This window comes from Ceratotherium simum, chromosome 4, assembly GCF_057802395.1.
Source record: "Ceratotherium simum simum isolate JZ-2026a chromosome 4, ASM5780239v1, whole genome shotgun sequence".
NCBI classification, from domain to species: Eukaryota; Metazoa; Chordata; class Mammalia; order Perissodactyla; family Rhinocerotidae; genus Ceratotherium; species Ceratotherium simum.
Genome location: NC_141903.1, coordinates 21776582 through 21789791, shown reverse-complemented (window position 1 = coordinate 21789791; position 13210 = coordinate 21776582). Strand labels below are relative to the sequence as shown.

The following is a 13210-nucleotide window of genomic DNA, read 5'->3' as shown; positions in this document are numbered from 1 at the left end:
TCCTCCCATTAGCCTACAAGATCCTGAAAGACATGTTTACACCTTACTTGACTTTGAAGATAAATTCGTTGACGGATAACAATTAGAATTGTCTAACTCATAAGGAAGTAGAGTATAGAGTAGTGAAGTCTCTGTCAAGGGAGGCATTTAAGCATAGGCTATCACTTGTTGAAGATTCCTGAGGCCTAATCTATGTGCCCATCAGGACCCCCGAAAATTGTTTCTTTTGACACTGATTGTCAGGCAATACAGAACGATTGCATTTGAGATCATTTTCACCTGCAAATAAATTGCTTGAATAGTATTATTATACTACCAAGAGGAACTGCTGCGGTCAATTTATTTTCTCAGACTAATTCTAAATTTTGCCCTCAAGACTTGATATGTCTTTGAGTGTCTCCCTCACAAAGATGTTGGAATTCTAAGAGTCATTTGGAAAATGGCTTCCTAGGAGTCCCTTTCCTCCCATGATACGTGTGTATGTGGATGTCTCAGTACACATCGTGAAAGATGGTTGCGTAAAATGAGAGGGCTACAGCAAGCATCCAGAGGAGCCACTTTGTCTAGAGGAAACAGATTTTTAGAGTTGTCAGGAGGGTGGAAGCGTACAGACAGCAGCCAGCTATATCTCTCCATCAGTTGATTTTTTTTCCATTCTTTTTTCTCTCTCTCTCTCTCTCTCTCTCAGCGGTTTAATGTGAGTGCTTCTCTCTCGCCTCGTTTATTTCAGATGCCTCAAGAACAGTATACACACCACCGGAGCACCATGCCCAGCTCCGAGGGGCCACAGGTATACAAAGTGGGGATTTATGGCTGGCGGAAAAGATGCCTGTATTTCTTTGTCTTACTCCTGATGATTTTAATACTGGTGAACTTGGCCATGACCATCTGGATTCTCAAAGTCATGAACTTCACAATTGTAAGTAAAACCACACAGATTTCTTTAGCTCTCTTTGGGGGAAGGGAAAATGTGGTGCAAGGAAAAGGAATGTGGAAAAGTGATGGTAGTAGGATTCAAAATACCCTGAAACCTGGCATTTTAGTTAAAAACCATTTCTGTTCAGGTGACATATGGGGATTGACTTCTATCTAATCTCAATTCTTCAGAGGCTAATAATCTAACTTAGAGTCATTTCCCTCCTTTACGATCTCTCGTATGCTTTCTTTCCATTTTTATAACTGTTTCTGTATCCTGCAGTTTACAAACACTTTGAGTAAATAATAGACGAAAAAATATGGGATAAATCCAAAGTATTAAGTTTTCCCAAATTTCAGTAGTGACTATGAAAGGTTTTGTGAGATAGCAGGTTGAAACATCTGAGTAAAATAAGGCTTTAGGGATTATCCAAGAATTTTAACTGTCTAGACACACCTGGTAGCCCATTACTGTGGTTAATTGAGTCTGCTTAATTTTTAGGAAGGCAATTCTCTTTGCCACTGCATGGGTAGGATGGAAATGAGAGGAGGGTAGCTATGCGTCCTATTTGAAGAATCTGTGTTTATGTCACTTTGAAGAAATTCAATCTGTATAGGGCCGCTATACAGATTGAACATTGACTTGTTGAAGTTCAGATGAAAAGAAAATCCTGGCAAAATGACTTCTAGAGTTATTCTGAAGTGTTTTCAATAGAGATTCTGGTCTACACTAGCAATATAAGTAATTTAAGTGCTTAGTGAGGGCATAATGGGCAGTAATTTGCTGCCCTGAGAATACTTTCTTGTTTTGATGTCAGAAGTAAGCAATTAGATTGGCAATAAAAATAAATCCTGTTTGATAAAGAAATGTGTATATAACCAATTAACAGTAAGGTTTTCATGTGAAAATCCCAAATGTGATGGTGGCTATTTGCCTTTTCTGAATTATAAAGTTCATTTTATTCTTAACACACTATGCATAGTCATACTTCCTTGTCTTGGCTCGGGTCGTTTTTTCTGCTTGGGCTGCTTTTCTCAGCCTTCGCTGCCTGGTAACACCCCTCTTTGATGCTTCTATATCTCCGTTTATGTATCTATTATTATACTTATCACTTAAGATAATTTTTATGTGTGTTTCCAAGGCAGACTCAATTTTGAGAAGAGCAGGGGCTGAACCTCCTTTCCGTGACTTCGTTCATCACTCTTGGGAGGGGATGTTGGTACGTGACTTAATTAGGACTCTATAAACCAAGGTTAGAGATGCTGCTTCAGGCATCAGAATGGCTCACTTTTTAATACTTGTAAAGCTAGGAAACTATCTAACCAAAAATTACTTTAATTTTACAGATTTCTTTCTTGAGGAAAAATAGTTCTTTTGAAAAATACAGAAAACTTCTGTATTGCAATATGTAATTTGGAAGACAATACAGGTCAATTTCCATGGGATTGTGGGGGTGAAAGGTAATATATTCTGGAATATCGGAGCACATTAGCTGCTGTTTCTGAATCAGAGTCAGTAAACACTTTGTTGAACTTGGACTGACTTTCTTTAAACGCAAGCAAAATTCAGAGAAGTGTTTTAAGCAGGAGAGACAGATGTGGTTGGATGAAGTCTAAAAGCTTGCTCAGATGAGGATGCAATAGAACGGGGAAAGTTATTCAGAGCTTAGGGCTCTAAAGGGTGTCCTGGCTCCATTTGGAATTAAGTCTAAGTGACCACAATTGCCATCTGTTGATATGCATGTCCTATGATGTTTTTGTTTGGTGTTTCACAAACTTGTAAAGTGGAAGTGCTTCTGTATTGCAATATTAAATAGGAGAAGACTGAAGCTTGGGCAGTAGAATGGACAATAAAGATTCAAAAGACATTTACAAGATGGAATTGACACACTTCAACTACTAGTTAGATATAGGAGTTGATGGATTGGAAGACATTCTGGAACACTCCCAGGTTCTGGCTGGGAACCATTGGACGGTGGGGCCCAAAAAGCATGATAAAATTAATTACCTTTCCACTGGAACTTGTGTATCTCCCTAATCCCCTATTTGGGGCTATTTTGGTGATTTTTTTACCTAGTCTGGCATGAAGTTAATTTATAGAACCTGAAAGATTTGGGAGTGAATGCAGTGGAGTTGATGAACTCAAACCTTGATAACTGTGATATTATTCAAATATGTCTTCTAGAATGTGTTTTATCTGGCAAGCTTAATAGTGAGAGGTATATGTAAATGTATATTGAGTGACAATTCACTCTGAGTGTATGTGAGCTTGGGGAGCAATGTGACATTAAGGTAATAATCTATATGAAATAGGCTATTTCCTGTAGTTAACTAAATTGATTGCCAAACTTGAGAGTTCTTAAAGCTTTACCAAACCAAGTACTTACTGAGGTGAGAATAATGCCATTATTAGCCGTAATTGGTGCTTTATAATAGTAATGCATTTGAGCAAATAGAGCTGAAGTGTCAGGAAATTGGTCTTTCCCTTCAAGTTAAGAACATATCTTTCCGTCAATCACAGGATAAAACATATTCTTTTAGAATTATAATTCTATTCCACAAATAATAATTTACTGATAGTGAAGATCTTGAAAAAGAATGAGGTATTAACCAAGGTTATATTGAGGAATGTGGGTGAAAGAGCAAAGAAATCAATGAGATAATAGTTAAGCACTTTATGTATGTAGAGATTTAAAAATATTGTCAATAGGAAAGAGTGATTATTTTGTATCTCTGGAATGTTCAATAATTTGTGATTTGGGAAAGCTCACACTATAATCAAACCCTGTGAATAATGACGAACCAAGAGAATGATGTCATCAAAATGTTTCTGAGGACTTGGCAATTTACCCAAGGTTGGATATCCAGAATTTTAGCTTCTGGTCAGACATGTTTTCTGTGCCATCCCCAAGGATCTGTGTTGGAAGAGCCCTTCCATGATAGCAATCTGGACAAACCTCCAACCAAGTTTTCTTTGTCCTGGATCTAAATCAGAAAAAAAAAAAAAAAAAAAGATTTTGCTCTCCTCTGCTCCTAGCAGAATATTCTGGTGTTCATTACTGGGCAGGAGAACAAGGTTACACTTTTCTCCTCAATTTTTCCTTATGTGGAGGGGTGGTGGTTTACCTATACTGTAAACACCCATAAGTCAACCTATCCTGGTTAATCACACACTGGGCTGTACAAGAGAACTAGTATTTATTAAGTGCCTATTCTGTGCTAGTCACTGTGCTTGACACTTAAAATATCTCTCATTTAATTTTCAAAACAACTCTGCAAATTAGGTAGTATTATCTCCATTTTAATAAAAGAAAATCCAAGACTCAGAGAAGTTGAGTGACTTGCTGCAAGACACACAGCTAGTAAGTCAAAGAGCTGGTGTTTGACTTTAAAGCCTAACATTTCCCACTACACTGTACCTCCTCCCCATAAGTGCTACAATGGTCTGGCTCTTCAACAAAATGGTTCATTACCTCTGTTGCCCACCCTGAGTCATATGATCTCAGATTTCCCTCCCGTCTGAGGTATCCACTGACATTCTGCCTAGAGTAGTGCCAGGAAGTTCTGAATGTTCAGTCCTTATTTTACTTCTCCTGGCACTGTAGCTGATGACTCTCTCCCTCCACTCTCTCTACCTTCTGTTTTATCCTCTTGTTGTGTTAATGTAAACATTTAATCTAAACTTAATAATAATACCCATGTCATAGTTTGGTGAGAAGACTCAGTGAGTTAATTCATGCTAAGCATTTATAGCAGCCTCTGACGCATAGGAAGACTCAATGTTGCCAACAGAAAGTCATGAGAGACCCTACTCCACAGTGTAGTGGTTAAGGGCTCAGACTCTAGAGACAGATGCTCTAGGTACAAATCTGGGTCCTGCTACTTACTGGGTGAACCTTGGCAAGTTTCTCAACCTCTCTGCGCTGCAATTTCCTAGGAGTAATAACAATATCTACCTATTCAATGGATTGTTGTGAAAATTAAATGAGGTGATGAGTATAAAGTGCTCAGAACGGAGCTTGACACATAGTAGGTGCTTTGTGTTAGTGTTCGCTATCATCATCATTATTTATTGAAGGCTCATTCTGCACCAGGCACTATGCTGTTGAATTTAAAAGTATTATCTAACGTAATCTCTACGTGGGTAGGTACTATTTTGATACTAACTTTATAAGGGAGGAGAGAGGCTCAGTAACTTGATTTTTGATCACACAGCTATCAAGTGGCATAGTAGAGGTTTGAATCCAAGCAATCTGACTCTGGAGCTTGGTCTATTAGCCAGTTTAATATTTGCAGTGCAAAAAGCCCTAGCACGACTATCAAGAAAGTGGATGCCTTTTCCTCTGGGACTCAGTATAGAAATGAATGTGTTGAACAAGGTGTCCTTTAAGGCTGTAAGACTCCTTCCTGTTTGAACTCTCTGGTTTTGTCTTTTGGTCTTTTCCTTGACGGTGTGAGATCTCACTCCGTAGAGGGCTGCTGCTTCTGTCAGCACATTCTAGTAGCCAAATCCGAATAACCTGGCCTGAGAGACCTCCCAAAATACTACAGTATTGATCATCAACACTGTCATTTAGCACAAGTGGTTATTAAGTGGCAAAACTTAAAAGGCTCGGGAATCATCAATAAATGGCATGATCTCTTAGCCCAGTGAGTATGAAATAGGAACCTTAGGAATCACCTTATCAGACATCCTCATTTCACAGATGCTGGAACCAGAGTGGATGGCGAGGTTGCCTGATTCAGCTACAGCAGTCCAGTCATGCTGAGAACTTCTCAAGAGCAGGGATTATGTTCTCGCCAGCTGTGTAGCCGCAGCCCAGTGCCTAGAATACAGTCGGCATTCAATATGTGTTTGTCAATTGTCAGTTGCCTTTGTGGAGACTACATACATGAGATGATGGATGTCACGTACCCGGTCAGTGCCAGGCACATGGTTGGTCCTTAATACATTATAGCTATCTTTTTTTTTATACCCCCGTTTTACAGATGAGGAATTAAAATATTATTTATTTATTTTTTTTGGTGAGGAAGAGTGGCCCTGAACTAACATCTGTGCCCATCTTCCTCTATTTTGTATGTGGAATGCCACCACAGCGTGGCTGGACGAGTGGTGTAGGTCCAAGCCTGGGATCTGAACCTGTGAACCCTGGGCTGCTGCAGCAGAGCACGCCAAACTTAACCACTGCGCCACCGGGCCGGCCCCAATTATACCTATCTATACCTGCATTTACTAGATCTCCTAACTTCTGTTTCTCTTTCCATTCATTAAAATTACAAAATTCAGACCATTATATTTGTGATTATGTAAGAAATGAATGTCTACTTGTTTAATAAAAGCTTTTACAGAACTACTTTATAATTCTCCCATATAATCCTCATAAAAACCCTACAAGGTGAATAGCCCTATTACTCACATTTTACAGATGGGGAAGCAGAGGCTCCAAGAAGTGCAGTCACTCGCCCAAGGTCACGCCGTCAGTGAGCCATGAAGCTGGGACTGGGTTGCAGGGAGTCTGGCTCTAGAGCCCAGGCTCTTAATCAGTACACTCTGCTGCCCATTTTCCAAGTGCTGTTTTTCATGAAGACAAATTGAATTTGTTCAGTGCGATGTCCAAAACATGATTTATTTACCCTAAAGTAAGATAAAGATCCGCTGAGGGTCAGAGGAAGGCATTCTAATACTTGTAAATTGGACACATTGTAAAACAGTAAAAGCCAGAGAGAATGGCCAGTGCGTTCCATAACTCAGGACACTGACACATCATCTGTTTGGGGAAGGCTCAAGGAAAGGCGACCCGGTCAAACTAGCTCAAGTGGAGGGGAGTGAGGAGACACATGCTGAGGGAAGGGGCCAGGGATCTCGTGGGTGCGTGGGTGGGCCTCACAGCAGGGGGACCTAGAGTATTGTCAGGAACCAAGGCCCTTCCGGGGAAGTCCACCCTCTGCCTTTCCTGGAGCACGTGGCATTGGTCTTGCCCTGGAACACTGCTTCTGTTTGCCTTCTACCCTTGCTGTGCTACCAGCTAACTCCCTGTGTATATTCAGGTTTTCTGCGTCCTTGCTACTTCAGCATGCAGCTGCTTTGGACCTTCCCTCTGTAAAGACCTTTCCCCTTCAGTTCCCACCTCTTCCTGTCCCAGTCTCTTGTAATCCAGGTGAAATCCCAGAGAAGGAACTGCATTTGTTACTGAACCAAGTGGGCTCGCCTCGTGGCCAGTTAAATAAGACTCTACACCAGTGGAAGTTGTCTCACAAAGTAAAGTCTATTTGTAGCAAATAGGAGACCATGAGGAATCATTTCCAAACTCATGGTGTCCCCGAACAAAGGGAAGTAAGGGCCTTTATTTTGGATGGAGAATGAATATTCAAAAGGGAGAGGCAGATATTTGCTTGCGCAGGCTCAGTTGGAAAACATGCTTCCATGTGCACTGCAGGTTACAGTGATAAGGCCTAAGCTCCTCCTGGAAAGATCTTAGCATTAAAAATAAGGCATGGGCCGGCCCTGTGGCTTGGTGGTTAAGTGCGCGCGCTGCGATGCTGGCGGCCCGGGTTCGGATCCCGGGTGCGCATCGAGGCACCACTTCTCCGTTCATCCTGAGGCCGAGTCCCACATACAGCAACTAGAAGGATGTGCAGCTACGACAAACAACTATCCGCTGGAGCTTTGGGGGGGAAAAAATAAAAATAAATTAAAAAAAAAAAAAAAAAATAAGGCAAAGGTCATGGGCCTAGCTCCAGTGGTGAGGCCTGGTCTGGTTCAGGGAGGTTGGTGGTTGCATCTCCTTAACATAACACAAGGGAAAAAAAAAAACAATTTGGAAAAACAGTTAAAAGCTTCCAAACCCACCCTTGAGTTCCTCGGGCACCTAGTCGGTGACACATTGGCCCAGCAGATTTTGCACATCACCTTGTAGCTTGCTTGCATGCCCATAGACTGAGGGAGATGCCCCATCAGCTGTGGCCTGGGAGGGCAAAGTCACGTAGTTCTCCAAGTCCCGTTCCTTGAGCATCCAGGCCAGGACTTCCCTCCCCTTAGGTCAGAAATTTACTTGAAAATCATATCTACATTTGATTTGCTATAAACATTGCCCTTTTTAAGCTTTTCTCTTACGTGTCATTTATTCTCTGAAGTCCTCCCAGATTAAGCTGATGACTCGCTCTTTTGTGTTTTGCTCTTCCTGATGTCATGCAATGGGGGACATGCCTACTGCATTTATTTCTTTTCCTGTTTCTCCTACTAGGCTGTGAGCTTCAGCAGACAGTAACCTTAAACTATTCATCTTTGTAACCACAGCTTTAAGTACCTTGCTTAGCACACAGTAGATACTTAGAATGTTTATTGAATAAATGAATAGTAAAAAATTATGAATAGCCTGTCACTTTAAATTAAAATGTGTTAGGATGGGTTAATAGAGCTTTATATGGCTTTTAAATGAAGTATTAGTTGATTTATTAAGGTAGACAGATCATAAATGTGATGAGTGCTCCAATTTGATTATGAAAAGGTATTTTTAATACAAACACTACCTCCCGTGTATCAGCTACCTGCTACATTTTAATTACATGAGAAAAGAAGGGTAATAATGGAGTGTGAAATAGAATGGAAGTAGGAAACGTCATCGTAGTTAATATACAGATTTGCTGAGCAAATAAGACAAAATGATATTATTGGCTTTAGTTAGACTTTTCATTTAACATTTGATGAATATACCGTGTGTGAGGAGCATCCACTTCAGCGCCGACGCCAGCTTCATTCGGGAACTTGGAAAGGCTTCCTATACTGAGAACATCGTGCCTCCATCTCTCAGTGCTTTCACTCTCGTGGTCGCTTTTCATCCAGTAGCTCAAATTAATCAACCTGAAAAATTGCCAAAATGTTATTTTTGAAGGCGGCACAAAAACTGTAATGCAGAAAAACAAAAGACAAAAATTCACTGTGTTCCATGATCAGTCCTGGAGTATATAGCTCGGTAATGTCCCATTTGGTTTGAAGCTGACTGTGTTTTATACCTTTGCAAGAATGTAAATCATCAAGGATGATTTTGGTCATTGTAAATGCTGAAAAAGGCTATAAACCAAGCTTGTTACAAATGTATACAATTTATTGGGCATATTTATTTAAACTCAATCGGTATTTCTTAAGCACATTATTTGTGCAGTACACTGATTTGTGTGGACAGTAAAGATTGTAATAAAGACGATGCTACAGTTTAATAGCTTGTAATTTACTAGGAAGAAAAAACACATGTATAATTTTTTTTTTTTTTGTGAGGAAGATCAGCCCTGAGCTAACATCTGTGCTAATCCTCCTCTTTTTCTGAGGAGGACTGGCTCTGAGCTAACATCTATTGCCAATCCTCCTCCTTCCCCCCCCCCCCACCAGCCCCAGTAGATAGTTGTATGTCATAGCTGCACATCCTTCTAGTTGCTGTATGTGGGACACCGCCTCAGCGTGGCCGGACAAGCGGTGCGTCAGTGCGCGCCCGGGATCAAAACCCGGGCCGCTAGTAGCTGAGCGCGCGCGCTTAACCGCTAAGCCACGGGGCCGGCCCCATGTATAATTTTAATATGTTCCAAAAATGACAAATATTTTAAAGGAGTATGAAAGAAGAAATCAGCTAAAGCTAGAAGGCACTGGACAAGTCTTAAAGGATGGATAAGGCCTTTCGAGTGGTGTTTAAAGCTGAGAAAGCACCGTGATTAAAGCCTGGGAGTGGGGGAGTTAAACTTGATTGGAAAGCCTCAGACACTGTGGCTCTAGGATTGAGAGCTCCAGACACTAGAGAGAGAGGAAGGGCTGGAGAAGGAGAGAGTGGGAGCTGACACTAGTCAAGTTGAACAGGATGCAAATTACAGACATTCTTGAGAGGTCAAACTGAGAAACTTGAGTTCGAATTATAAACAAATTAGTGTTCAACTTCAACCTATTATTTGCATAATATTCATGACTTTTGCCACCTGTTATAGTTTTCATACACTCAAAATTCATTTTTTTATGATTATAGAATTGAGAGAAATAATATCAGAAAATCTCCTTGGAAATATTTCTGTCTTCATACATCACACACAGGCTCTCACACATGGGATTTTTAGGTCTTATCGATCAAGTGGCTGTGAACTCTGAATAACTCTCAGAAATCAGAAGTTGTGACCACGTCTTGGGGATGTGTTCACTCTTACTGAGGCATTAAGCAATTGTAGGAGAGAAGTTCCAAATCCCAAGGGGCATGTTACCATGGAGAACTGGAGGGTCAGTCCTTCCACGGCAGACGGGGGTTATTCCGACTGTAGAGAGAAATACAGTAAATGTGAGGAGGTTTCAGGTCAATTGGGTTGCCTGAGAGTCGTTAGTTAGGATTTCTGGGCTCGGGATGGCTCTGTAAATACTTTGTCTAGAATTGCACTGTCTGATACAGAATTAAAATTAAATAACATTAAAAATTCAGTTGCTCAGTCACACTAGCCTCATCATAATTATTCAGTAGCTACATAGGGTTAGTAGGTACTGCCATCAATAGAGCAGATATAAAATATTTCCATCATTGCAGAAAGTTTTTTGTTACAAAACAGGTCTAGAATCTACCAGCCTACCTCTTCAGTAGGTCTTGGAGGGCGTGCTAACAAGTTTTCATTCCTCTCCATATGGCAATTTTTGCCTTTCCTTTCTGTGCCTTGGACAATTTTTAAGAGCTGGAGACATGGTGTTAAGGTAGGAAAGCAAACAAACAAACTCAATTTAATAGAAAGAGGAAAAGAAGGTTTCTCATAAACTCATGAAAAGGTGGCCCAAAATAACTATGTTTACGGCAGTTTTGTTCCTTTCCACACACTCATTCTGTCTCTGTCTCCTCTCCTCCTTATAATATGCCTTATTGGGAAGGTGACGAGACTGTGATAGATTTTTCGTCTTGCCTGTGAGGAACAAGGTGAACCTTTGTTGGGTGAAGAGCTATACTGAGGGGGGAGGGTCAGGGACCATTTCTGAGCCTGATTCTCCCAATCTGTAAAATATGCAGTTTGAACCAGATGATATATTAGGTCCTCCACAACCCAGATAGTTTCTGTGTCTAATTACAGGATTCTTCCATACTTGTTGACTCACAATGAAAGAGAAGGAATCATTTTTTCCTCTAGAAGTGAGTGTGTGTGCATGTGTGTATGTTTGCTCAGACTATAGTTAGACAAAAATCCAAGAGGATAAATGATAGGAAATACGTCTCATGTGCTGTTTTTTATTTTTTATCTTAATCCACTCAATTATTTAATGAATAATTGGTCTCATTATCTATTGCTACACAGCAAACCATCCCAAAACTTAGTGGTTTAATGTAACAGTAATAATTTACTTTGCTCTGGAATCTCCAATTTGGGCAGAGCTCAGTGAGAATGGCTTCTCGCTACTCCCTGATGTCTAGCACCTGAGCTGGGGAGACTCCAAGGCTGGGGAGGACTCAACAGCTGAGGCTGAAATCTTCTAGAGGCATGTTTACTTAGGGTGGTTGATTCTAGCTGTGAGCTGGGACCTCAGTAGGCCAGAATACCTACACGTGACCCCTCCATGTGGGCTAATTTGGGCTTCCTGTCCTCATGATAGCTGGATTCCAGAATGTGTGTTCCACTTAAACAAGGTAGAAGTGGATCATGCTGTCTTGACCTAGCCTCAGAAGTTAGGTAGCGTCACTTCCACTTTACTCCACTAGTGAAGGCAGACACAGAGTCCTGTCTGGATTCAAGGGGAGGGCACAAAGACTCCCCCTCTACATGGTGGAGTTGCAAGGTTCTAGAAGAGCATGTGGGATGGGAGAGTGTAGTGAGTTGAATGGTGGCCTCCAAAAAGATATGTCCTCAGCTTAATCCCTGGAGCCTGTGAATGTTACCTTGTTTGGCTTGTCCAAGTTCAGGATCTCGAGATGAGATCATCCTGGATTATCTAGTTGGACCCTAAACCCAATGACAAGTGTCGTTATAAGAGTCTAGCAGAGGAAGATTTGACACAGACAGAAGAGGAGCAGGCAGTACGAGCGCAGAGGCAGAGCTCAGGGTGATGTGGCCTCAAGGAATGCCGACAGCCACTAGAAGATGGAAAAGTCAAAGAATGAATTCTCCTCTAGAGCTTCCGGAGGAAGTGCAGCCCTGCTGACACCTTCATTTCAGACTTCTGGCTTCTAGAACTGTGAAAGAATACAGTTCTGCTGTTGTAAGCCATCAGTTTTGTGGTAATTTGTTATGGCAGACACAGGAAACTAATACGGAGATAGTGTTGTGGCCGTCTTTGCAAAGTACAATCTGCCACAGCACTACCACCACCAACAATTGCTCTTCATCATGGCAGAGATGGTCAGCGTATCGCTAGGAGTAATAAGGAATGGGCATTTCAGTACAGGTTTAGCCATTGACTACTCAGGCATTTTTATCCTCGTGAATATTTTAAGGAGTCGTACTAACTACATAACTAGCACCTTTGTTATAAGACTCATGGGGTAGGGGCCAGCCTAGTGGCATAGTGGTTGAATTTGCATGCTCAGTTTTGGCAGCCCGGGGTTTGCAGGTTGGGATCCTGGGCACAGACTTGTGCACCGCTTATCAAGCCATACTGTGGCAGCATCCCATATAAAGTAGAGAAAGATGGGCACGGATGTTAGCCCACGGCCAATCTTCCTCAGGAAAAAGAGGAGGATTGGCAATAGATGTTAGCTCAGGGCTAATCTTCCTCAAAAGAATAAATAAATAAATAAAAGAATCATGGTGTGGTTGCTTTTTATTTACTTTTTTTTTGTCGGGAAGATCAGCCCAGAGCTAACATCCATGCTAATCCTCCTCTTTTTGCTGAGGAAGACCGGCTCTGAGCTAACATCTATTGTCAATCCTCCTCCTTTTTTTTTCCCCCCAAAGCCCCAGTAGATAGTTGTATGTCATAGTTGCACATCCTTCTAGTTGCTGTATGTGGGACGCGGCCTCAGCATGGCCGGAGAAGCGGTGCGTCGGTGCACGCCCGGGATCCGAAGCCAGGCCACCAGTAGCGGAGCGTGTGCACTTTAACAGCTAAGCCGTGGGGCCGGCACGGTGTGGTTGCTTTTTGAATTATTTTTCTGCATTCACTAAGCTGCACGTGAATAATCTAACTACTTGTTGCTTTGATAAGTGAGAAGTTAAAGAACAGGAAAAAATTCCTAGGCAGGACATAGCCTTTCTGTTTCGTGGATAAACCTTGTAACTGGATGCTTGTGTAGATAAAATTATGCATTTTGGACAGCTTTTCATTATCGACTAACTTTATTAAGTAGAGAACTTC

The 13210-nt window shown here is 41.4% G+C and overlaps 1 protein-coding gene across 1 annotated transcript in view; it reads left to right on the top strand.

The window, feature by feature from the left end:
• The first annotated feature begins 665 nt into the window (after positions 1–665).
• Positions 666–13210, top strand: part of SGCD (sarcoglycan delta) — a 350996-nt gene continuing 338451 nt past the window's right edge. Inside the window, exon 1 of the mRNA XM_004428603.2 lies at positions 666–919. Coding sequence (XP_004428660.2) covers positions 731–919 — 189 coding nt within the window. The 5' untranslated portion in view covers positions 666–730. The remainder of the gene's footprint in view (positions 920–13210) is intronic.